General features: G+C 40.7%; 1 protein-coding gene across 1 annotated transcript; it reads left to right on the top strand.

The window, feature by feature from the left end:
* Positions 1-276: 276 nt before the first annotated feature.
* LOC123627267 (coiled-coil domain-containing protein 144A-like) lies at positions 277-27,646 on the top strand. The gene is made up of 6 exons (XM_045536737.1): positions 277-311; positions 3,591-3,684; positions 4,325-4,491; positions 6,409-7,365; positions 16,607-16,897; positions 27,413-27,646. The coding sequence occupies exons 3-6, from the start codon at positions 4,435-4,437 to the stop codon at positions 27,629-27,631; spliced, it is 1,524 nt and encodes a 507-aa protein (XP_045392693.1). The 5' UTR covers positions 277-311; positions 3,591-3,684; positions 4,325-4,434; the 3' UTR covers positions 27,632-27,646.

Below are 27,646 nucleotides of genomic sequence, written 5' to 3'. Positions count from 1 at the left end.
CACCAGTTAAGATGTGTGGTTTCAAATGTAACAACCATTTCCTGTAATTAGTTTTCTTTTCTTGTATTCCTTCATACGGCCTAGCTTTTGTTCTTTTAATCTGCATCAATTCTGAAATATTTTTTTGCTATTAATTTTATTGCATCTAAATAAAAGTGAATGGCAGTAGACTTATGTAGGTATTTGAAACATACAGTCACACATGTTCTCATAAATGACTCTGTGAATGACATTTTACAGCTAAGATGTCCTTGTTAACGTCTGGACCGAAGGAAGAGGAAGCGTCGTCACCTTGGGATTGGGATTCGGAGGTACTGTGTTTTGTTGTTGTTGTTGTTATGCTGTTAAAATCTAAGCATTGAGTGAAGTTAAAATCCAAGAAGGGGTAGTGTGATGTCACAGTCTGACCTCTGCATTTGCATAAAAGGGCTGATCGTCTTACCATTTTCAGCTTATAATGGTGTGCTAAGCACATGACAGCTGTACAGTATAATTCTGCTCGTTTGCTGCATTTTTTTAAGAGGCCATCATACTGTAGGGTAAAAAATAAGGCTTAGAAGTGGGAAAGAATCAATTTGGGCTTTGAAGTATGTTGACCTACAAGCTAAAGAATTCTTCCGGGTCAAGCTGTGGCCAAATGTTAAATTGCATGGTACATGTGAACGTGTGAAAGTCCAATGACATTCAAAGAGAAAGAGTTTGGAGTAGCATGTTTTGGAAGCTGGAATTAACAAAGATAGTGCCTGAAACCTGAAGATTTTAAAATGTTGGATAGTCAAGTCAAGATGTTGAGGAAACAGGAGATGGAAAAGTGTGGGGAATAGTAAATACGTGAGAGTTTAATAACAGCAATTCTATTTAGTGATATTTTGATGAGTAGAATTTGTTTTCAAAAACAAAATGCGCTAAATATATTTGTGGCTGCTGTGCTTTTACAAGGGTAAGTAGGAACTAGTGACGCCGTATATAGTAAGGGGACAGCTGTGGAAAGAGCTTGACCTCTTAGATAGAAGCAGCTGCTGCACAGTGGTACCTGGACGGAGGAGAAGTCAGGTGACATGTTAGCATCCTGGTTATGTCACTGATTACACTAGGCATGAAATCTGCAGGAACTGCCAGGGCTGTGCCAGCAGCGGTGGACAGAAGAGGGAGGGAGGAGCAAGATGAGAAGGGTCTAAAAGAATGAGACCTGCCATTCTTGACACCTGTGTCTCAAGGAGCCCTTCTGGGATTCGGTGCTGTCCTCTCACATGTAGGCAGCCTGCCCAGAATGTGCCAGCTGTGAGATCGCTCAGGTCCCCGAGATTCACTGGTGCCCTCTGGCTGCTGCAGTCTGAGTGGGTTGTGTAGCACGTTTGTGTGGGTTCCAGTGAAATGAAAACTGAAGGGCTGAAGCTCCCTGGGCAGCACAGAGGCACACAATGGGTGCGAAAGCAGTATGGTGCCCACCAGGTGGGCTGTGGTCTGTGGGGAGGGAGAAGGACCTCCAGGGTGCCAGCGGCCTTGTGCTCTGTGCTCAGGAAGCTCCCAGTTCCCTGAGGGCAGCTTCGAGCGTTGTTAAATCTTAAAAAGCGATGATCTGACTTTTCACTCTCACCTCTGTATATATATATAGAAGGAATTATTTTCTTACATTTTCACCTCATTATTAAGAAAGTAATTGTGTTCTAAGTATGTTAGGGCTGCATGATGCAATTCTGCCAGTTTATAGCATTCCTTTGTGCAGGCAGTATAGTGCAACAAGTAAGGCTTAGAAGTGACAGGGAATCAATTTGGTCTCTGAACTATGTTTGTCTGTAACCTGTAGAAAAATTGCAGGTCACCCCATGGCCCGATGTCAGATTGTTTGGTTCTTCTGGATGTGTTAGGGGCCTAATGACCCTCAGAGAGAAACAGTTTGGATGAGAATTTTTTGCAACATGAAAGTTCAAATGATAATACTTGATACATGAAGGTTTTAATGCATTTGGATATTCTAGTTTCGGTCTGCAAGGACCATTTCAGGAGAAGGAAATGTATGGGTAATAGTAAATATAGGAGTGTCATAGTAACATTTTGGTTTAGTGATGTTCAGGTAAGTAGAATTCATTTTCAAGAGTAGAATGCATTGAATATATTTGTGGCACCCATGCTTGAAATAATGACAATGTATAGTAAGGGCACAAGTGTGGAAAGAGGTGGAAATGGCCTGACCTCTTAGAAGCAGTTGTTGCACAGTGGTACCAGCACTGAGTGGGAGTCAGAAGATAGGTTAGTGTCTTGGTTGTATCACATACTGTCCCTGGAATAGTGGAAAAAATGATTCATCCTCTTGGACCTTTAGTGACCTCATTCTTAAAAGTCATACTAATATCTACCTTGTATGTATGGGTGATGAATAACTGTGATAAGAAATGTGAAAACAGTTTTTAACTGAAAGTGTGTATACAAAAGTAAGGTCAAATGATCACACTGGTGTTCAGTGAGTTAATAAATATCAAGGGTGTTTTTTGTAAATCTGAAAGCAGTAGCATCCAGAAAAGAATTGGGAAGTTAGAACGGGCATGTGGCTTGTTAGTCTGGGGTATGTTAAGTTTCAGCAGACTATTACTGGAGATGTGCTATAGGAATATAGTGATTTGGCACTTGATAACCCTCCAGATAGGATTTTACAAGTGTTGACCTTGAATAAATTCCTGTTACTGAGTACAGATTATGTGCTTAGTGGTTAGATGCTGAATGTACAAGATGAACTCTGTTACTGCAGTGGTAGGAATAGAAAAGGTAGTAAGCAAAAACCATTTGATAGTCCTTATTAAGTGCTCCATATAAAGAAAACAGAGAAGGTTAGGTTAGACAATATTAAAGAGGTTCGTAGTTAGGGTGGAGCTGGGAGTGAGAGTGTAATTCTGTAGTCAGAGAAGATTTCTCTGAAGGTGACATTTAAATGGCCAACTTTCACATGGTTGAAGAAGGAACCAGCCATGTGAAAGTCTAGGAGGACAACATTGTGCACAGAAATCAGTGGATCACATTTCATCATTTTACCTGTAGGATCCTGGAATGACCAGGAAGCAGGAAGAGGGTAACCATCATCATCATCATTTTTATTGACATATTCCAAAGTTCATATCATGCCAAGTGTTCTGTTTTAACACTAAAATGTTTCTAGAATTAGAAATATTTTAAATGCTTAATGCAGAGTGTATTATAGCAAATGTGTTTTATATATATGTATATATATATGTTTTTTTTTTTTTAGTTGACTTTTTTGGTGGGGAATGCAAAGTCGAGTTAGGCATTTTGAAGTTAGTTCTTTGTTAAAATATTCACATGAGTTAATATTTTGTCCAGAAATCTGTTTGCTTTGGCATTCTGTGCTTGGATTACAGAGTCAATATCCCATATGAAGATGAGAGGTAAACTTTATCTAGAGAGCATAGATGAAGTATTCTATTGAAACGTTTTAATTTTCAATAGATATTTCTCCTTTTAGATCTGACTGGGTTTAAAATAGGAGATTCAGATTTTTTTTTTTAGAACATGATGGAAGTCTTGATGAAACTTCTTTTTTTTTTATTGAAACTCATTATTGATATAAATTTTGACAGAGTATCTCAAAGAGTCCTCTACAGAAGGATGTTGGTCCTTCATCTAGGGCTGTAGATCAAAAAGGAAGAAATACAGCAAATGGACAAATAGAAGGTAAGAACCATATTTGTAAAAAAAAAAAAAAAAGTCATTTGGAGAACATTTGTTTAAAAACATGAGCCCTGATCTAGTCTACCAGGCCAAAAAAAAAAAAAAAAATCACCTATTAAGATACCTAGTAAGGAAAAGGAGAAGTGAAATGGTGACACATTGTAGATCTTCTCAGGTGCTAGCAACAGATGAAATTGAGAATGTCAGTGAAAGGAGCTGAATCGTTAGTTCCATTTCAAGATGGTCTAAGACCTGGGGGAAGTCAGGAAATAAGGAGGAGGCAAGGAGTCAAAGAGGAAATGAAGACTGAGGAAGGCAAAGAGTACAGGGAGTATGCGAAGGAAGGAGAAAAAGGAGGATGTAAAAGAAAGTGGTCAAATAAAATAATTCTTCAGAAAATGGAAGAACAGGGGATTAGAAAGGTGGGACGAATATAAAGTGAGCGTCCAGTGCCAAAACCTGACAGAGAAGTAGAGCAAAATTTTCCCATTCTACCTGTCCTCCTCCTGTTGTGAAGGCGTTGATGGTTGAGGCCCATGATCCTGCAGAGCTCCTTTTTCCCTACCATAGAGCAATACAAGCAGATACGGTCGGCTATCCATGGGTGTAATTTAATGTCATGCAAAATGTTGTGACTTCATAGGTTCATATCATGAAAATTTGAGTTCTTCACCACACAGTGACAGAGCATCAAAAGTATATCTAAAAGAAGAATTACGGCAAGATACGCAAAAGTTTAAGAATGAGGTAGACATGTTACAAGTAGAATTACTGTCTGTGGAGAAAGAAAAAGGTCTGCCTGAAAAAGAGGTAGGGGTTCACTTACTGCTACTCTTTGTTTTTTCTCTTGATCAGTTCTTGATCCATTTTGATTTTCTACTTATGATATGAAAAGCTCATATGTAAAATAGGGTTTTCCATATATGTAATTGTGTGTAGAAATAGATTATTTCTGCTATGTACATGATTGGATTTCAGGAAAAGTTTCTCATAATCATTATTTCTTCATCAACCTAACTCCCTCTATCAGTCTCCCAGGTGGCATAAGGACTGGGAAACTACTAATAATTTGGCGGTATACCATGTGACCACCTGCACCAGGATAAGCATAAAGAAAATTGATAAAACTATCTATTAATAATGAGCTCTAGGGTCCCCCTCACCCCATTTACTGAAAGATGAATTGCATTCATGGAAAGAACACAATGGGAATACATTGGGAAGGACGCAGTGACTGAGAGGAGATACAACTGTGTCTAACCTTGAGAGTTGCAACAAATGTGGCCAGCCCAATGAATCTCTGAATGTGCTTTTATGTGTGCAAGTTGATCAGTTAAGTCAAACTTTTGGAGCTTATAATTCCATCATGACCACTTTAAATATTTTGGGCAATAAATACACACAACTTCCACATATTTATTTCAAAATCACCACTCTCAAATGTTTCTGTTGAATAGGAACTTTATATTATGTTGTTTAATGAAGTATGGTTAGATTTTTCATATATGATTTTATAAGTAGCATAAATGCTCAGCCAAAAATTTAGTATTTGACTCCAGAGTAGAAAGCTGAGTTCTCGACATTGAGTTTCAGTGGTAGACAAAAATCTGGAGACATTTCTTCTTTAAAAGTAAAAGTAGAAGAGGCCTCCCACCCCGCCCCTCTACGTCCAAGGCATTATATTACTTTGACAAAGTCACACCTTTAATTTATCTGACAAATTTGGTGAATTTCTCTGATAATTTATGTGACTCAGCATGATGGCATTGCTTCATCTCTTTTGGTGCCGTAAAATGCTAGGTAATACCACTTTAGGAATACCACTTTTGGAGGAGTCATTTCATCTTTCTTGGTTTTACTGCCATTATCAGTAGATAAGGGAGGTGAAGCAGGTAATTACTCATGCTGTACATTCTCCATCCATAAATTTTTATGTCTATTGAATATGGAATTTGGGGAGCATCTCATTTTTCAGAATTCCGCACTGGCAACTCAGCAGTTACACTCTGCCCCTTGTGTTGTGGCAAACTTGGTTGATATATTTCAGTGAACACCATCATTTGTTTTGAGATCCCAGGATCCAGATAAGCGTAGAATGATAAAAGGAAGTGGGGAAAAGAATAAGCTGAGTGCAGAAGGGGGAAAGCTTCCTTTGTTGTCATGAAGCCCCACAAGGTCACATTCTCTAAATCTGGCTATTTAGTGGAAAATCTAGGTGATAGCAAAAGAAGACTATACAAATGTTAGAAAAGTAGAGTATCTATAGAATATTCCCAGGAAAAAGGAACGTAAAGAACTTTGGGAAATTTTATCTGTCCAAAGATAGGCAGACCTAAGGCTCTCACCATGGGGGTAGTATAAGGTTAGATATTAGAGTGCAAACCCAATTTTTAAATGTAGTCAAATTTATGAATCTTTCATTCTATGCCTTTGGGTTTGTTGTAATTCAGGGAAAGGTTTTTCCAGTTCTGAGATCCTTAAAAATCTGGTAGTGGTTTCCTTTTTACTTTCATGGATTAATTGTTTTCAAATAAATTTTTGATCCTGTGGGAATTTATGCTCTATAAGGTTGGAGGGTTTGCTCCAACTTCTTTTCCAGTTGTATATCCACTTATTGCAACCCTTTCATTGTATAAATGGACAGGTTATCTTTTAATTTCAGAGGAAATCATGATAGATAGGTCCTTGTATTGAGAGATAGCTAAAAGCTTCCTTGGTTTTCCATAGATTTCTCATAGCCAAGAAAGAGAAAAAGATCTACTCCATAAGAATCGCATGTTGCAGGAAGAACTTGCCATGGTGAGAATGGAGAGAGACAAAATTAAAAGTCAGAATGAAGAAAATGAAAAGAAATATCTAAAGGACATGGAAATTATGAAAGAAAAGTATGATGACGTTTACATGACTCTACTGCTGAATTTGGAAACATTAACTAAAACTGTGTCTCAGTATGGTGAGAAGCTTTGTGTTCTCACAGCTGAGAATGCAATGCTAAAATGTAAACTGGAGAGTGAAACACAAAACAAGGAAAGACTGGAAGAAGAACTTGCCTCATGCCATTCCAGACTGACTGCCGCTACACGTGATCTTGATGAAAGTGAGACATCAAGAAAACACCTAGAGCTTGCTTTCTACACAGCAAGACACAAGTGGGATCACTTACAAGACAAAATGAATTTTTACATGTCGAATCTAAAAGAAAACAATGAGATTCTTTCTGAAAAACTTTCTAAAGCAGAAAGTAAGATCGATAGCCTGGAAACAGAGCTCCATCACACAAGAGAGCTCCTCCGAGAAAAAACGTTGTTTTTAGAAGTTGTACCAAGAGACCTAAGGCAAACACAGCGCCAAACGAAGGAAATAGAACAAACGTATGGCAGTGACCAAAGCAAAGTGAATCCACACATGGGCAAGCAGGAATCTCTAGAGCAGAGATTCTGTGAACTACAAAGAGAAAATATGTTGCTTCAACAGCAACTACATGCTGCTCACAACAAAGCTGCCCAGAAAGACGAGACAGTAACCAATATCCAGGACCAGCTTCAGGATATTGTGAAACAAAGTCAAGCTGGCAGTGACAAGCAAAGTCTGCTTCTAGAAGGAAAACTTCAGGAGCTCACCAATGAATGTGATCGTTTAAAAGAAACAATGTGTCATTTGGAAAAAGAGTCTGCAGAAAGAACAGTAAGTACACAGAATGGTAAATGTTTTTCAAATCTCCTGAAAGAAAATTGCAAATAATATTTCATTGTGGGTAAGTGTTGAATCCAGCTGGATTCAAAAATATCTAGAATGATAAAAGTATTTGCTCTGTCAGCGTAGAAACATACCTTGTTTCCAGCAAATAGATGGGAGAGATGCTGTTCTTTGAGGAAAGACATCACGTCACCTTCGAAATTCTAAGAGGTTAAGCTACAAATTGTCAGTATAGACTAACATTAATAGTGCAGACTTACACTGTGTAAAATGCAATTTCAATGTCTTTATGTTGCCCCATTTTAACACCATGATGAAGCAGATACATGGAAATGTTTATACCTGAAATGAGTATTATGAAATTAAGATTCAGTGAAGTGGGTTACTCTGACCATTAAATTTAGATTCCAGAGATGAACTGAAATGTACTGCTGTATCTTGTAATACTTTGACTTCAGTAGCTTTTTATATGTTTTAGTTGGCATAATTTTATTTTAATTCATGTCTGTTTGACTTATATCTGAAAATATTTCAATTTGAAATGATGTACTGTTTATGACCTATCAATTCTTCAACAGCAGTTTACTTTTATTAAATCATAAGATGGTAGTAACACTCAGCAGAAACCAATCAGGCGGGTGGGGAGAGGAGGGGACACGTAAATTCGCAACTAAAGGGTACAGTGCACGCTGTCTCGGTGACGGGCACACTTATAACTTCGACTCAAATTGCACAAAAGTAATTCCTGTAACCACAGCATTTGTACCCCCGTAATACTCTGAAATTTAAAAAAAAATCATAACATACTACTGAATTTTAGCAAAACCATAGTTGATTTACTCTTCTCAGTGTTATTTTTTATTTGCTTTGTATATTTTTACACATAATTTGCTCATAATTGTCATTTCAAAGCTCAATCACTATGATTTGGAAATAACTTTGTCTAGTATAAAGATAACTATAGCTATCTGTGATTTGTGAGTTTGGCATTGGATCCCCATTTTCAGACTAATGAGGTGTGGCAGGATTCACATCTAGTGGGGATGGAGTGAGTAGGGGAGAGAGATAGGAGCTGAAGTCAGGGAGTAGGGTGGAGGCCAGGTATGCTAGGACCTTGAAGGCTGTTGGAATTTTGCTTTTACTCTGACAAAGGAATCTATGGGAAGGATTTGAGCAGGCAATTGAATATGTGAGGAACTCTGAGGTTGATTTAAGCTTCTGATAAAAAAGAAGGAAAGCATTTTACAATGTAGAATCTCCTACCCCCATCGGTCCCTCCCACATACCCATTTCTTTTTGAGACTTCATTAGATCGTGGAACATTGCAAATTCCTCAGGGGACAAGTGACTAGTGGGCTGAATCTGTTGATTAAGTAACAGGATAGCAATTTGGCAGGAAGCTGACACTTTCTGTGATCTCAACTGAATTCAGTCATAAACAGGAATGTGTACACATGAGGAAAAGAAGGTGAATCAGTATATGTGGTGATATTTTTCAAAGTATGTATGTTAGAGTTAGATATTCTTAACGTGATTTAATAATAAGGTGATTTATAAAATGAGGTAAGAAAAATATCAGGTACTTGTGAGACATCTACAAGAACTGGCTACTACCTTGAAAAAACAACCAAGGCCAGAGGCTTTTGTAGAGGTTTCACCGTGTCACGTTAATTTAGAAGATGGGACAGGTTCAAAGAAGAAAATAGATCAAATCAAAAGTCAAGTATGTATGAAATGTAACATGTCAACAGTTCATCTATAGCTGGTTAAGTAACATAAAGTGTTTATGATAGTGATTTCAGTGTGTAGCTTTCATTTGTATTTTTATTATAATTGATTTTATTACAGTTATATATCTTTACATGCATTTATTTTCTAAACTCTGTCATTCAGCCATTTTTTCTTAGAATTGCATATGGTTTTTCTCATAACATCTTTAGGAAAATTCAGAATTAAACATCATTCCTCACAGAAGTTGAGAGTCTTTTTTGTTGTTGTTGTTCAACTGTGATCTTTAGTGATTTCACTATTGCTATGGTGAGGGAAGCCTGATTAACCAAGAGGATAATGTTTCATGGAATGTTCCATAATATTTTCTGATTTCCCATTTTCAGTTTTGAGAACGGACACAGGATCTGTGTATATGTCTTTCATGGATTTCGGGGTAACTTGGGTTTTTTTGTATTGCTTGTTTTTTGAGACAGAGTCTCACTCAGTCACCCTGGGTAGAGTGCTGTGCATCAGCATAGCTCACAGCAACCTCAAACTCCTGGGCTCCAGCGATCCTCCTGCCTCAGCCTCCTGTGTAGCTAGGAATACAGGCACTTGCCACAATGCCCGGCTATTTTTTTTTTCTTTCCTTTTTTTTTTTTTTTTTTTGAGACAGAGACTCACTCTGTTGCCCAGGCTAGAGTGAGTGCCGTGGCATCATCCTAGCTCACAGCAACCTCAAACTCCTGGACTCAAGCAATCCTCCTGTCTCAGCCTCCTGAGTAGCTGGGACTACAGGCATGCGCCACTATGCCCGGCTAATTTTTTCTATATGTATTTTTAGCTGTCCATATAATTTCTCTCTATTTTCAGTAGAGATGGGGTCTCGCTCTTGCTCAGGCTGGTCTCGAACTCCTGAGCTCAAACAATCCGCCCGCCTCGGCCTCCCAGAGTGCTAGGATTACAGGCATGAGCCACCGCGCCCGGCCACGGCTAATTTTTTGTTTCTATTTTTAATTGCCCAGCTCAGTTTTTCTATTTTCAGTAGAGACGGGGTCTTGCTCTTGCTCAGGCTGGTCTAGAACTCCTGACCCCAAGTAATCCTCCCGCCTCAGACTCCCAGATTACTAGGATTAGAGGCATGAGCCACCGCACCCGGCCTATTTCAGGATAACTTGTATGGAAAGGCTATCTTTAGTGTTCTCCAAAATGCAAATATTTAGGCTGATTTACAAACTGTTTCAAAACGTAGACATTTCCTTCACCTTCCTTTCATTTACATGATTTGTAAAAGCACAGAAGAAAAAAAGAATGAAATTAGGTCTTTCCCAGCAACATGGATAGAACTGGAGGCTATTCTCTTCAATGAAATAAGAGAAAAATACCACATGTTCTCACCTGTAAGTGGGAACTATATCATGTGTACACGTAAACATAGAAAGTGGAATAACAGACATTTGTAGATTCAGAAGGGATTGAGGGGAGTCAGGGGTGAAATGTTATTTAATGGGTACAATAAACACCATTCAGGTGATGATTACATTAAAAGCCCAAACTTCATTCATATCTACACAGTATATCAATATCACAGAACTACACATGTATGCCCTAAATATATAAAAAGAAAAACATTGTTAAAAAGCATAGAAATATTAAGATCATATATAGTATGCACATGTAAAATAGAGAATTAAGGAAATATTGGGATATAATACACATACCATACAGTTCACTCATTTAAAGAATAAAAGTCACTGTCTCTCAGTATCCCCACAGAGCTGTGTAACCATGACCACAGTCCATTTTAGAATATTTTCATCACCCTAAAAAGAGACTCCATAGCCCTTAGCCACTCACCCATGTCCCTCCACCTTCTGCTTCCTAGGCAACCATCTTCTAATTTTTGTCTCTGCCAACTTGTTTGTTGTGGACATTTAATAAACATAGAGTCATAGAATGTGTCATACTTCATGACTGGCTTCTTTCCCATAGCCTCATGTTTCAGGGGTCGTGTGTGTTGTAGCACATATCAATACTTCCTTTCTATTTTAGTTGAGTACTATTTGCTTGTATGGTATACCAGTTACCCACTCATCGGTTGCTGGACATTTATGTCGCTTCTGCTTTGGGGCTGTTTTGAATAATGCAGCTATGAAGATTCATTTCCTAGTTACTATGTGGACATATGTTGTCATTTCCCTGCCACAGGATTTTATCCTCAGAGTTCTTTGGGCTGGAGTCACCATCTCTCTGCCTCACTCATGCCATCCTTTCTGCCTTTTCAGTTTCTGTTCATCTAGCCTCATTTATTCAGACCCGGCACACAATTTCCCCTTCTCTGTGAAGCTTTCCCTTGCTGACTTTACACTTCAGCACTTGTGGTCTAGTCTGTGCAGAACAATCTAGCTCTTAATTTTACATTGCTTTTACTTTTTCTCAGAGTTCCCTGGCCACTCCCTAGCTTAGATTCAGGGCTTGGGAGAGTCAAGGTGCTTTCTCCTGGTGTGGACGGTATGATTCCCCAGCGGGAATGTGGAGCTCAGAAAGAAACTCATCCTCACCTGCATCGTGGATCCACTCCCCGTGTTCAGCCACTCCTGGCCCTGTGAGCTGCTTATCTTTCTTGTCCTTCCCAGAATTTGGAGTATTTTTTTTGCTTTTCTATTGAACTCTCATGTTGCCTCTTGGATAATATACTCAGGATGTGGTTGCCTACACGCTCTTTTGGTTCGTCTAGGTGGATAACGTGTGCTGGTAATGCTTCTGGTCAGCCATCTTGAAAACAATTGGATCAGTTCTTAATGTCTTAACTGCTGATTCATATTCCGTTGTTTAGACACACAGGCATTTTATGTATCCATTCATCACTTGATGGCCCTTTGGGTTGTTTCCATGTTTTGGCTATTATGATATTAGTAATGCTGCTAGGAACTTTCATGTTCAGTGTTTGTGTTTACGTATCTTTGCAATTCTCTTGGTTGTATACTCCTGAGTTGAATTGCTGGATCATAGGAAATTAGATCCAGCATAGAGATTAATGATCTCCGCTTAATCTTTTGAGGAGCTACCAATCTGTTTTCCAAAGTGGCTGCACCATTTTCCATTCCCATCAGCATTGTATGAGGGCTCTACTTTCTCCACCTCCTTGCCAACACATATTTTCTATCTCTTTGCCCGAAAACTTTCCATCCTAGTGTGTGAAGTGATACCTCATTGTGATTTTGATTAGCATTTCCCTAATGAGTACTGACTTTAAGCATCTTTGGATGTGCTTATTAGGCATGTGTATATCTTCTTAGGAGAAATGTCTACTCTTTTCCCACTTTTAAATTGGTTTGTCTTTTTATTTCTGAATTATAAGTGTTCTTTGTATATCCTGGATACAAGGCCTTTATCAATACATGATTTTCACATATTTTCTCTCACTCTGTGGCTTGGTTTTTCACTTTCACAGAAGTTTTAAATTTTTATACAGTTGAGTGAATCTATTTCTTCTTTTGGTGTTCTGTCTTAGAAATCACCACCAAATACAGTCACAAAGATTGATGCCTCTGTGTTTTAAGAGTTTTATGGTTTTAGCTCTTCCATTTAGCTCTCCCATTTGGAGTTAATTTTTAGACATGGAAATTGGAGGGAGTCTGCCTTTAGTCTTTTGCATGTGGATGTAGAGCTTTCCCTGCACCAGTTGTTGCAAAGATGATTCTTTTCCCATTTGGGTGGTTTGTTAACCTTCTTGAAAATCAATTGGTCATAAAGGCAAGGGTTTAATTTTGAACTAACCATTCAGATTGTTGCTCTGTGTCTGTTCTTATGTCAGTACCCAGTCAAATTTCATGAGAAATTTTTTGCAATCTGTTGCATATTACCAGTTGTCTTATGTAATAGTAAAAAGTCAATGTATTGAATGTCTTCATTTTTTGCTTTTCGAAGGAGCTTATGGCGAGCTTATGCCTTGCTGACTCCACAACTTGAGTGGAAATCAGGCTTACAAAGACAGAGTCCGTTCGTTCAATTTTCTCCACTCAAACCTTTAATCTGTCACCCAGAGCCTCCCTCTTCACTCCCATTTCCATAAGTTCTTGGTCATGGGCTGTGCTGACTGAGTCTGCTATTTATTGTATTGTGTTTTATCAACTCATTATAATTCAGAGAATCATCTGTAGATTTTTATATCTAAGAAAGAAGATTAGGTCTGAGCTGTCAGCTTTTCTCACTGGAAATTAAGTTCATCCATCATCTTTCAGTTCACAGTAGCCCCTCTTTCCACCTGGTACCTGGTTCTTTAGTATAACACTGGCACTGGTCCTATTCTTAGCACATGTACCCCAGAGGTGTAGATGGGTGCCAGTGGTGTCAGTGGGGTGGCTGGGTGCGTTGGTGCCTGGGCCTCCAGGTAGTGTGGCCCAGCAGCTGTGATGACAGTGGCAGGTTGGTCCTCACGCTCCCAGGTGGCACATGTGGCACCGTTTGTGACAGTAGCAATGGTGTGCCAGTCCTGAGCCCCTGGGTGGCACATTTGTGTGTGCACTGATGGTGGTGGGCAGGTCAGGGGAAGGTCAGGCGAAAGAGCTGTCAGCATTGCCCAGTTGGGAAGGCCTATCTTCCAGACCCCAGATTGTCGGGGTGGGGGTGGGCAGTAGCACTGTCCTCAGGCCCCTGAAGGTGCACCGGCCTGGGAAGGGCGGGCTGATCCTCAGGAACCTGGGTTGTGCATGTGGGCACTGGTGATGGCAGCAGCTAAAACAGGCAGGCTGGCCTTGTCTTCAGGTTCTCGTGTGGTGCATGCAGGTACCAGCCGCAGCATGTCAGGTAGGCTTGTCCACAGGATTTGGTGTGGTACATATGAGCAGGCCAGTCCTCACGTCACCTGAAGGTGTGCACAGGTGCATGGTGGCCCTGCCGTGGAGGGGGTGGGGTTACCGTCATAGGCAGTGACCACAGTCAGGTGGCCCCCAGGCTCTGGGGAGCATGCACCTAGGTTCCCTTTGTCCTTGGGCAGATTCTCTCGTGGGCCAGACCACCTATTCCTAGAGATAGAGGGTGCTATGTGAGCTAGAGTTTTGGGGACCCAGCCACGCCTCTTGGTCCAGGTGGGGCACGATGCTATAACCCTCTAGGAGAATGTAAGGAGCTGTCAGCGGGGCTCCAGGCATGTGCACATGCAGGGGCTGCAGGACCACAGGGTAGGTGGAGCTTAGCCTGGTGGGGCCTGGGTGCTTACAGTGCAATATCCTGCAGCAGCTGGGTCTCAGGGTTGAGTGCGACTCAGCGTGAATTGCCTCTTGGGCACAGCCCGGTTGTGTGGGCTCCAGGCAGCTCCCTTTGTTAGATTCAGGACCTGCAAGGGCTGAGGGCTCTCCGTGGCTAGGATTGCAGGTGGCCTTGGGGGATTGTGCATCGCTGGGGATAGGGGAGTCTGTCCTGGCTCTGAGCTGATCCTGCCAGCCTGGCTGCTTTGCTTCCTTTTCATTCCTTGTTTAGGAGGGTCCCTGCTGAATTCCAGTGTTGTCTCTTAGAGGAGTTCTTCAAGGCATCTAAGCTACTTGTTCTGTGGTCCCTCTCTGTGGAGTAGTCAAGTGCTAGGTGCCTCCATCAGCCATCTTGATGACATCTCTATCTACGGGATGAGTATGAAAGAAGGTATGGAAACGTTTTTAAGCCAGGACAATCTACCCCCTGGCTGCATGCTTTTTACATTTCTCCCACTTCAAAAACACACCACTTCCTACTCACTACACCCAGAAGTGTCATTGATTGTGGCTTTACACACAGGCTGGAAGCTCAAGACCTGCCATTCCAGATGGATGTACTCAATGTATATCATTTTTGCACTATTGTAAAGTTACAAAATTATAATTTTAACCATCCTAACTCAGGGACCATCTACATATCGTAAATTGAAACGTGGACAGGCTGAAAATGGGAAACTAATATTTGAACCCAAAAAGTCCTGGATCCTTGCTATTTAATTTTCTTTAGCTTATCTCTCATGTTGATTTTACTTTAGCTGCTGTGTAGCAGCAGTGTGCTTTCTTCCAGGTTTCAGTATCATTTCTTCACTGGCCTTGACACCCTCCCTGTCATCCTGTACCAGGGCCTTCAGACTTCCACTAACAGTCTCCTGGAAGACCTTTTGGTTTTCATTCTTATTCTTGTCTAGGTCCTTGGAACATCCTCCTTCCTCCTGGTCCCAAGGGATCCTACATGTTTTAGTTGTCTAATGTCAGCACGCCCTATTTAGTATCCATGTCTGTACCAATTCTCTATTGCTGTGTAACAACCCACCTCAAAATTCAGTGTCTCCAAACAACATGATTTTGTTCACAATCTGCAGTTTTAAGCAGGGCTCAGAGAGGCCAGCTCATTCCTTCTCTTACTTGGCAACAGCTGGGGTGACGTGAAACTGGGGACTAGAATTACCTAAAGGCATGTTTGTTCACACATCTGGCAGTCAAAGCTGCCTTGTGGCTGGTACTCTAGCTGGGGTGCTCAGCTGGAGCTACAGGAGGATTCACCATGCGGCTTGGGCTTCCTCACAATATGGCGACCGTGTTCCATGGATAGGCTTCCCTAGAGAGAGCTGTCAGGTGGAAGCTAAATTATGTGTTCTAACCTAAGCTTACAAGTCACACAGCAGTTCCACCATGTTATAGTCACTAGAAACCAGTTGCTAAAGTCAGTTCATTTTCAGGAGAGGGAATTTCATGGCAGAAATGTCAAGCAGTTTGTAGACATGTTTTAAAACTATCACTTCACTCACTTTTTTAAAATCAGATAATCATTACAGCTAAAGGAAAATCATTTATTTCAACTCGGTACTGCTGAAATTCTACAAAGTATTTTTGGTGGTGGTGGTTGTTTAATGTGCTCCCTTATTTTGTCTAAAGAATCAAAAGATTATAATATAGTGCTATTGAATAAAGACATTTTTGTTCAAATGAATGGATTTTGTCACATTTATAGTGGGAGATGATTGCTTCCTAACCCCAAGGATCATCACTCCTGGGAATGTAATTCAAATGATCCTAAGACATTTGCCGTTCAGAAAAAGGCTTATGACATTAGAATGCATATGTCCAGGATTCATTAATCTGAGTCTTACTTTGAAAGTCTTTTTCTGGGAGCCATTTATTGACTCAGGCCTAAATAACTCAATAAGATATCCCTGAGACTTCTCTAGATATTCTGGGGAATAGTCATGCAAGAAGGGGCATGAGACTTTCTATTACGAGCCATTTCAAGGATGAAAGAATTGAATCAAGCATAGAAAAATCTAAGATCAAGTGCAAATGTTGTGTGGCAAAGAGGATGAGACTAAAGACTCTGTTTTTGTGATTGGTGGTGGTTTTAACTTTGGTCTTGATTTCCTGAGCAATTCAAGTGTCTGTATTTCAGGAATCTAGTACAGTATAGATAAAATTTTCTTGCAATTAACTTTATTTCAAAATGTGTTATTAGTTTTCTGTGAGGCTATTGTCAGCCTACGTCGTTACCAAACTATATTATTTTGTTCTTGCAGATTGATCAACAAAAACAAGCACTGGAATTTCCATGTTCAAAATGTGGACGTCAATATGCAAAGAATCAAGTTGTTCAGCCGGAATCGTTACCTAAGGAAATAATCCAAGAAAGATATGAGAAATTACAGACAAAGAATATGAGGTTGAAGCAAGCAATAGTAGACCTCAAAAATTACATGGAAAGGAATATGGTAGACCGTCATCAAGCTGACCAGTATAAACGGGAGATTAAAGCAAAAGCCGAACAGACTGTTGCAGAACAATTCAAAAAAATCAATCTGTTTTTGCAGGTTGGTTCATTTACCTGTGATGCACTTTCATTTATTTCATTGCAGATTATATCGTAGATATATACATTGTATGTGTTTCCTCTACTTCCCCTACGGTAATTTACTTTGTAGATTTCTAGAAGGAAATTGCCATCTGTTTCTCCCTTTAAATTTTTGTTTCCATCATCATTAGAACTAATACGGTCTTTCAGAGTAATGATTCTCCTCCTTAGAGTCATTTGATTATTAAGTCCAGTTGTCATAAAACAAGATTATTAGGAAAAGAAAAAAAACTTATGATTTAGAAATTATCCCATACTCTTGAACTGTTTTTAAGTTATATTGCTCAGGTTTTACAATTTTAAATTGATTCTATAATTCTTTGGATTATCAGATTACATGCGTACTATTTTTAAGAATGATCCAATTTTTTTCTTTGAAAAACATTGTCTTTATACTTATCATAATTGTAGTTTTTTGTCTACAAGTATCCACAGATTTACTGAGTACAATGTGGGTGGTAGATGTACTTATCTATTTTCTACATGATATTGTAATCTAATTTGATTCCAAAAAGTTGCCAGTTTTTTCTATTTCAAAATATTAGGGGTATATAAATATTTTTCTTACATGGATAGCTTTTGTAATGCTTGAGTCAGGGCTATTAGTGTGCCTATCACCCAAAGAGTGTTCATTGCATCCGTTAGGTAGGTTTTCACTCCTCTCCTCATCCCCGGTTTCCCCTGCTTGATTTCCAATGACTTTTACTTCCCTCTGTGCACATGTGTGCCCATCATTTAGTTCCAATTTATTAGAGAATGCATGTGATGTTTGTTTTTCCATTCTTGAGATACTGCACTTAGAATAACGGTCTCCAGCTCCATCCACATTGCTGCAAAAGACATTAATTCATCCTTTTTTATGGCCGAGTAGTACTTCATGGTATGTATGTGTGTGTGTATATATATATATATATATATATATATATATATATATATATATATACACACACACACACACACACACACATATATATATACCACATTTGTTAATCCCCTCAGGAATTGACGGGCACTTAGGTTGATTCCAGATCTTTGCAATTGTGAATTGTGCTGAAATAAACATTTTAATGCAGGTGTCTTGTTGAAAAAAACGACTTCCTTTCCTTTGGGTAGATTCCTAGTACTGAGATTGCTGGATTGAATGGTAGGTCTACATTTAGTTCTTTGAGAAATCTCCATACTATTTTCCATACAGGTTGTACTAATTTTCAGTCCTGCTAACAATGTGTAAGTGTTCCTCTCTCTGTTCTTCCAAGCCAGCATCTATTGCTTTTTTTGACTTTTTAATGAGTGCCATTCTGAAAGGGGTAAGGTGATGTCTCATTGTGTTTTTAATTTGCATTTTACTGGTGATTAGTGATGTTGAACATTTTTTTTTATTTGTTGACCATTGGTCTCTCTTCTTTTGAAAAACTTCTGTTCATGTCTTCTGCCCACTTTTTTTATTTCAGCATATTAAGGAGGTACAAATGTTTAGGTTACATATATTGCCCTTGCTTCCCCCTCCCCCCCCAGTCAGAGCTGCAAGCACGTCCATCCCCCAGACAGTGCGCATCACACTCATCATGTATGTATATACCCCTCCCCTCCCCTCTCCCATCAGGCTCGATGCCTGATGAATGTTATTTCTACATGTGCACTTAGGTGTGGATGAGTTAAAACCAATTTGATGGTGAGTACCTGTGGTGCTTATTTTTCCATTCTTGGGATACTTCACTTAGTAGAATGGGTTCTAGCTCTATCTAGGAAAATACAAGAGGTGCTGTATCACCATTGTTTCTTATAGCTGAATAGTACTCCCTGGTATACATATACCACATTTTATTAATCCACTCATGTATTGATGGGCACTTGAGTTGTTTCCGCATCTTTGCAATTGTGAAGTGTGCTGCTATAAACATTCGAGTGCAGATGTCTTTTTTACAGAATGTCTTTTGGTCTTTGGGGTAGATTCCCAGTAATGGGATTGCTGGATCAAATGGTAGATCTACTTGTATCTGTTTAAGGTATCTCCATATTGCTTTCCACAAAGGTTGCACTAGTTTACAGTCCCACCAGCATTGTATGAGTGTTCTTATCTCTCTGCATCCACGCCAACATTTATTGTTTGGGGACTTTTTGATAAAGGCCATTCTCACTGGAGATAAGTGATATTTCATTGTGGTTTTGATTTGCATTTCCCTGATGATTAGAGATGTTGAGCATTTTTTCATGTGTTTATTGGCCATCCTTCTGTCTTCTTTTGAAAAGTTTCTGTTCATGTCCTTTGCCCACTTTTTGATAGGGTTGTTTGATCTTTTTTTGCTGATTTTCCTGAGTTCTAAATAGATTCTAGTTATCAGCCCTTTATCAGATGTGTAACATGCAAATATTTTTTCCCATTCTGTAGGTTGTCTGTTTGCTCTTGCAATAGTTTCTTTGGCTGTGCAGAAGCTTTTTAATTTGATCAGGTCCCATTTATTTATTTTTGTTGTTGCTGTGATTGCCTTTGGGATCTTCTTCATAAATTCTTTGCCTAGGGCAATATCTTATAAGAGTTTTTCCAACATTTTCCTCTAGAATTCTTATAGTTTCATGCATTAGGTTTAAGTCTGTTATCCACCGTGAGTTGATTTTTGTGAGAGGTGAAAGGTGTGGATCCTATTTCAGTCTTCTATATGTGGCTATCCAGTTTTCTGAGCACAGTTTATTGAATAAGGATTCTTTTCCCCAGTGTATGTTTTTGTCTGCTTTGTCAAAGATTAAATGGCTAAATGAGGATGGTTTTATATCTGTGTTCTTAATTCTGTTCCACTGGTCTCTGTACCTGTTCTTGTGCCAGTACCATGCTGTTTTAGTTACTATAGCCTTGTAATATAGTTTGAAGTCTGGTACATTGATGCCTCCTGTTTTGTTCTTTTTGCATAGGATTGCTTTTGTTATATGGGGTCTTCTCTGGTTCCATACGAAGTGTTGAATTATTTTTTCTAGATCTGTGAGAAATGATGTTGATATTTTAATAGGGATTGCTTTGTATCTGTAGATCACTTTGGGTAGTGTAGACATTCTAACAACATTGATTCTGCGAATGCACGAGCATGGTATGGTTTTCCACCATTTTACATCCTCTGCTATTTCCTTCCTCAGTGTTTCATAGTTCTCCTTGTAGAGGTCCTGTACCTTCTTAGTTAAATATATTTCTAGGTACTTTATTTTCATTGTTGCTACTCTGAAGAGTATTGAGTCTTTGATTTGGTTCTGAGGTTGACTGTTATTGGCATATATGAATGCCTCTGATTTGTGTGTATTGATTTTGTATCCTGAGACTTTACTGAATTCATTTATCAATTCCAAGAGTCTGTTGGTTGAATCCTTTGGGTGTTCTATATATAATATCATATCATCAGCAAAGAGTGAGAGTTTGATCTCTTCTGTCCCCATTTGGATGCCCTTAATTTCTCCTCTCTTGTCTAATTGCTCTAGCAAGGATGTCCAGCACTATGTTGAACAGTGGGCATCCTTTTCTGATTCCAGTTCTAAGTGTTAATGCTTTCCATTTTTCCCCATTCAGGATGATGTTGGTTGTGGGTTTGTCATATATGGTTTGTATCATTTTTAGGTAAGCCCCGCCTATGCTTATTTTGTTAAGCATTCTTTTCATAAAAGAGTGTTGAATTTTGTCAGATGCTTTCTCTGCGTCTATTGAGAGGAACATATGGTCTTTGTTTTTGCTACTATTTATGTGGTGAGTTATATTTATAGATTTGTGTATGTTGAACCATCCCTGCATCTCTGGGATGAAGCCCACTTGGTTGTGATGGATTATTTTTGTGAGAAGCACCTGAATTCGGTTGGCTAGGGTTTTGATGAGAATTTTTGCATCTATATTCATAAGGGGTGTTGGTCTGCAGTTTTCTTTTTTTGTTGTATCCTTTCCTGGTTTTGGTATCAGGGTTATGTTGGCTTCATAAAATGTGTTGAGGAGGATTCCATCCTTCTTGATGTTGCGGAATAATTTCTGCAGGATAGGCATCAGTTCTTCTTTGTAGGTGTGGTAAAATTCCGGTGTGAAACCCCTTTAGAGTTATTTGTTTGGGGTTATTTCTTTGCCTCTTGCTGATTTGTTTTAGTTCTTTGTAGATTCTGTATGTTAGCCTTTTATCATATGTAGGATGTGCCAATATTTTCTCCCAATCTGTAGGTTGTTGGTTTTCTCTCTTATTTGCTTTGGCATGTAGAAGCTTTTTAATTTAATCAAATCCCATTTATTTATTGTGTTGTTGCTGTAATTACCTTTGGGGTCTTAGTCATAAATTGTTTGCCCAGGCCGATATCTAGAAGTGTTTTTTCTACATTTTCTTTTAGATTTTGTATGGTTTTATGCCTTACATTTAATCCTTTTATCCATCTTGAGTTAATTATTGTGAGTGGTGAGAGCAAAGGGTCCTGTTTCATTCTTCTGTATGTGGCTATCCAGTTTGTTCAGCACTGTTTATTGAATAGAGCTGCTTTTCCCCAGTGTATATTGTCTGCTTTTTCAAAGATGAATTGGCTGTAGGTAGATGGTTTTATATCTGGGTTCTCTGTTCCATTCCATTGGTCTGTGTCTCTGTTTTTTTGTACCAATCTCATGCTCTTTTAGGTACTATAGCCTGGTAGTATAGTTTGAAGGCTGGTAATGTGATGCCTCCAGATTAATTCTTTTTGCTTAAGATTCCTTTGGCTCTTTGGGCTCCTTTATGGTTCCAAATGAAGTGCAGAATTATTTTTTCTAGCTCTTTATATATATATTTTTTTATTTTCTATTTCTTTTACTTCTGTTCTGACATTTGTTCTTTCTTTTCTTCCACTGGCTTTGAGTTTGGTTTTCTCTTTTTCTTCTAGTTCCTTGACATGTGCTGTTAGCTTATTAGTTTGTGATATTTCTGTCTTTTTGATGTAGGCATTGAAAGCTATGAGTTTACCCCTGAGGGATGCTTTTGGAAAATCCTATATCTTGCGATAGCTTCTGTCCCCTTTGTCATTCAGTGCAAGGGACCTTTTATTTCCATCTTAATTTCATTCTTGATCCTATAATCATTGCACAGCAGGTTGTTTAATTATCTTGTCTTTGTGTAGATTTGAGTGTTTCGCTTGTGATTGATTTCTTGTTTTATTCCACTATGGTCTAAGAAAGTACATGGTATGATTTTAATTTTTATGAATTTCTTAAGACATGTGTTGTGGCCTAAGATATGATCAGTCTTGGAGAATGTCCTATGTGCTGATGAGAAGGATGTATATTCAGTAGTTTTGGGGTAGAGTATTACGTAGAGGTCTCTTAGGCCCGTGTATTTTAGAGTCCTGTTTAAGTCCAGTGTTGATTTATTTATTTTCTGCTTTGATGATTTGTCCAGCTCTGACTGTGGGGTGTTGAAGACCATGGCAAGTACAATGCTGCTGTTTATTTCTTTGCTTAGCTCTAGTGGAATCGGCTTTGTGTATCTGGGAGCTCCTGTATTGGGGCACTTATATTTAGGATTGTTATGTCTTTTTGTTAAATTGCTCCCTCTACCATTATATAAAGATCCTCTGTGTCATTCTATAGCTTTGTTGATTTAAAGTCCACTTTATCTAGTATGAAATGTCTACACCTGCTCTCTTCTTGTTTCTGTTCATGTGGAATATTTTTTTTCCATCCTTTCACGTTGAGTCTGTATGTGTCCCTGTGGCTTAGATATGTTTCCTGGAGACAGCAGACATTTGGGTGGTGTTTTGTCAGTCATTTCACCAGACTATGTCTTTTGAGTACAGCATGCAGACTCTTAATGTTGAGTGATAGAATTGATATCTGGGTTGCTGATGGGTTTTTGCCATTTTGGGTAGTACCTTATGGTTTAGTTTTCCCTCTTGTGCTGTTATTTTATAAGAACTGTGAGTTTTAGGTTTTCTTGGGTGATCTTACACTGGTGGGTATCTATTATGCTGATTCATATACAATGCAATTCTGAGTATTTCCTGCAGGACAGGTCTGGCCAGGGCAAATTCCTTCAGTGTTTGCTTGTCTGGAAAAGACTTAATTTCTCCATCCATTGTGAAACTTAGGTTTGTAAGATTCAAAATCCTAGTCTGGCAGTTGTTCTGTTTAAGAAGATTGAAGATGGGGCCCTATTCCCTTCTGACTTGTAAAATCTCGACTGAGAAGTCTGCAGTTAGCCTGATGAGTTCCCCTTTGTAGGTTAGTTGTTGGCTTTTGTCTTCTTGCTTGCAGAATTTTCTCCTTCATTTTGATTTTGGGCGGGTTGATTACTACACGTCTTGGAGATGCCCTGTTTGCTGTGAATTTTCATGGTGTTTGATGACTGTCTTATATCTGAATGTCTGAATCTCTGGCAATACCAATAAGTTCCTCCATAAGGTCCTTAAATAGACTTTCATGCTTTTTGTTCTTTCTTCTTCTCCCTCAGGAATACCTATAATTCATATGTCAGTTTGCTTCACATCGTCTCATATCTATCTCAGTGATTGCTCAGTCTTTTTTATTCTTTTCTCTGCCTTTTTGAATGACTGGATTAGCTCCAGAGCCTTGTCTCAAGCTCTGAGATTCTTTCTTCTCCTTCTTTCTTTCTGTTTTTGAAGCTTTCTACTATTTTTTAAAATTCCCTAAATAACTCTTTCACTTCTTTATGTTCTGTTACATTCTTTCTTGTGTTGTCTCCTAAGTGACTTTTTCATTGATTTCCTGAAATATTTCTTGGCTGATTTTTGTTGGTTGTCAACTTTCTCTTCAATTCCATCCATCTTATTTGCCATCCACATTCGTAAATCCATTTCTGTCATTTTGGCAAATTACATTCTGGTTGGAGTCCAGTATTGTAGCTCCATTGTGATTGCCTGGCAGTGTCGAACGATTTCATTTTTTTCTGTTGCCAGGGTTCTGTTGGTGATTTCTTCTCATTTGACTCCTCTTCACTCGGCTCTGGGCTAATAGGTTCACAGGGTACCTGTTCTCCTTTGCTGAGAACTCTGCTGTTTACTTAGGAGAAGGGGTGGACCCTAGGTGATGCTTTTGTGTCCTAGTCTTGAATGTTGACCCATCAGAGAGGGGTGGGTGCACCGAGAGCCTGTAGAACAGCTGTTCTGTTTTGACCCATTCCCCTGCAATGGCCTCAGCTCAGGGTGGTACTGTATGATCTTCCTATGGGGTGGTGAGTTATTCCCCAGCTTATTGATGGAAGTTTGAGTTGGGGGCTGTATGCAACCCTCTCCACAGAGACTGATGCTGTAGGGGATTGCTCTACTGAGGTTCACCCAGCAGAGGTGACAGTGGCAGCTTGGAGAGGCTCTCTAGGCAGTGTCCTGGGTGAACGGGCTCTGGACATTTGCTTGATCCCAGTCCAAGAGTGATGGGTGCTCAAGGCTGTGGGATCCCTCATGAAGTGTTGGACCTTGGGGAGGTTCTGCCAGCTCACTGGCAGTGGTGAAGACTCAGGGGTTTGTTCTTGGGGCCCAGGCACAACTCTGTAATCTCAGAGGTTGTGTTGCAGGACTGGCCAGGGCCCTAGAGCCACTTGGGCAGAGCTTCAGGCCTAGGTACAGCAAGAGCCTTTGAGCTGGGTCTGGGGATCACAGGAGCAGAGGTGCACAGATGGGGGGACTGTCCGATTGGCATGGAGACTGCTGATGCTGAGCCACTTAGGTAGGGGTTTGTCCCAGCTGAAGGACCACAGAGGTTCTCCCCCTCTACCTAGATCCCACCAAGGCAGTTGTCCAAGTCTTCCCAGTTGGTTCCTGTAGCATCTGAGGCTCCTCCTATGCTCAGAACTCACACTGGGGAGTGGGGCACTCGGCTCGCTGACACAGGCACGGCACAGGGAAGCGTCGGTTCTGTATGCTCCCTCCCTGGCCCAGCAGGAGTGATGGGAAGACTCCTGCTGGAAAGCTGAGTCCTGAACAGACCTGGCTCCGTGCACCTGAGCATTCAGGGTGGTGTAAGCTATAGAAACCCAGGATCAGCAGCCACCACATCTTTGCTGTGCCTGTTCTCCAGGGCAGTGTCTCTGCACAGACTCTGCTGCAGCTCCCCATCAGTCTACAGGTCTGCAGTAGTGGAGGGAGTCCCCTCCCGGGTCAAGCCACCTGCAACTTTTATCTGCTGCTTAAAAGCAACACCCACACAGGCTGCTTCTATTCTCCCTCTTTCCCTGTTCCCAGCAGTGTACATTATATTGGGACACCCAGGTTAATTTCTGAGACAGTAGGTGTTGCTTGTGAATAAGAGTCTACCAGGCCTCGTTTGATTGAATCAGTAGATGCTGTCATGGGCTGTGCAAATTATTCTCCCTGCCAGTAGGTGGTGCTTCTAGGAAAGAGCCAGCTGCAGAGTTGTTCTCTGGGGCCTGTGGCTGGCTCAAGTCCCTCAGAGAAGTTCTCAAATGCGCCAGGCCGTGGGAGGGGACTCCTTCTTCTCCATGACAGTAGCAGTGGGTGGAGGAACCAGGCTGGACAGGGCTGAGTCAGAGAGCCTGCCTCAGGCTCAGCAGAGGCAGGTGTCAAAGGTCAGTTCCCAGGATGCTGGATAAAGCCACTAGGAAGGGACTGAAGCAAGTTATCAAACTAGAAAGGCTGCTCGTAGGAGAGGGGCCATCTGGGAATCACAGACTGGCTGTGGGAGTGGGTTTCACTCTTCTCCCTCCTTCTCTGTCCTGGTCATCTCCTTACAGCATATGGTTGCAAACGGGAGGCCGAACTTGCTCAGCTCACGAGCAGTGGTGCCGTGGGTTGGGAACTTCACTGCCTGAGGTCCTGCCTCAGTCTGAAAGTGTGGCTTTCCTGTGGGGTCAGGGGTGCTCCGCCAGTTCACTGCAGTTCTGAACCACACTGCACTCTGTTGTCAGTTCTGCCCACGTGGGCTCACTTGCGTCCAGAAGTTAGTTGTCAGATCTCCCCTCAGTGCCCCCAGACAGTCCTAGTCCTCGGGGCATGAGATCTAGTCCTCAGGGCATGAGATCTGGCCTGTGTGCCTTTCCCCTAGAGCTCCAAGTTCATTCTCTGACCGTGCCAGAGAGAATCGTGCTGGTCCCGAGTTATCCATGAAGTGCTGAAGCAGGCTAGGTACCCCTCTGCCTCAGGGTCCACCCTTCACTGCTGAGTGCCAGTGGGCAGCACCAACGAGTGCTGGTGAGCAGCTCCAGGAAGTGCAAGTGGGCAGGGAACCCCCAGAGTAGGCACCCCTGAAGGGTCCACTGAAGGTCCTCAAGGGGAAAGGTGTGGGCCCCACTGTCTGTGGACACCTCAGTGTCACGGGTGCACCAACAGAGGGGAGACAGCTGCTTTTGAGAGTTTCAGTTCAGTCACCCCTTTGGGCTGCAATCAGTGAGAGAAGGGGGAGGAAAAGAGTCTGAATGGATGAGAGCCAGTACTCCAGCCCACCATGTCTGGCTCCCTGGAAGGAAGCCCACAGGGAATTTCCAGGCTCTAGGATCACACAAATTCTCCAGGGCTCACTGCAGTCTGGGCATGAGTTGGGAGCTGTCTGTGTAGGAACAGCTGACATGAAAACTGGATGGCTGGAGCTCCCTGGGGTGGACAAAGGAACACTATGTGTGGAGAAGCAGGGTGGCACCCACCATCTCAGCTCCAGCTTGTGGCTATGGGGAGTGATCCAGAAGAGGTTAGAAGCCTGATGCTTTATTTTGTGGATGTTCCCAGTCCAGTGGTGGCAACAGCCCTTGGGCTCGTGAGGGTAGAAAAGCTCTCCAGGGGCTTGGAGGACTGCTGACCACCATAGGTGTGAGGGAAGGAGAAATGAAACCCCCTACCTGCACTCTCCACTGGGCTCTGAGCTTCCCTGGGTTGATCTCTGTGGATATCGTTTTCCTTTCTATTCTTTTCTGCAACTACTTCCTGTGAAATCTCTGACAGACTCTGGCACCTTTCCTTGTGAAATACATCTGAGTTGTGTTTTTTCCTTCTTCTCCTTTATCTGAAACAGTTTTTTCCCTGTGGGATGCTCTGGCAGCTAAAGTCTCTAGTCAGCCGACTTCCCTCTCCCCCTGAATTTTTTAATAATCCATATAGAATAATCCATTTAGTTGATATTGATGATAAATATTTTAAACTTCAGCTTCTTTGGCTCTCTGAGGCCAGATGTGGTGAATCATGTCTGTAATCCCAGCACTTAGGGAGGCTGAGGCAGGAGGGTCACTGGAGGCCAGGAGTTTGAGACCAGCCTGGGCAACATAGTGAGATCCCTGTCTCTACAAAAAATAATAAAACTACCTGGTATGTGCCTGTAGTGCCAGGTACTCAACCTGAGCCCAGGAGCTGGAGGCTGCCATGAGCTGTCTCTTCCAGCCTAGGTGACAAAGGGAGACCATGTTTCTAAAAAGGAGACAAAATAAAATAAAATGAATAAAATACTCTCTGAAGCACTGACTCTGAAGCAAAGGAAAGAAATATATAATAATTGTCCAGGTTATAATGATTAATATTGCATCATTTAAATTTGTTTCAGGCCTATGCAGCACAACGAGATAAGAGACAAGAATTAAGAGAGAAAGAAGTGGCTGCAGTAAAGCGTGAGATGGAACTGAAAGTTAAATTTCTCGAATCTAAACTCCACAAAATGAAAATGTATCAAGAATTTGATAATGTTGAATTGCAAAAGATAAGCTACTCTATGAAGTTAGAAGGAGAAGCTAAAAAATCCTTGGCATGTGGACCAGAAATGTAAGTCAAAATATGAAAT

Source organism: Lemur catta, chromosome 24 (genome assembly GCF_020740605.2).
Source record: "Lemur catta isolate mLemCat1 chromosome 24, mLemCat1.pri, whole genome shotgun sequence".
Taxonomy (NCBI): domain Eukaryota; kingdom Metazoa; phylum Chordata; class Mammalia; order Primates; family Lemuridae; genus Lemur; species Lemur catta.
Note: the sequence above shows the minus strand (reverse complement) of the source record. Positions and strands in the feature narration are given on the sequence as shown.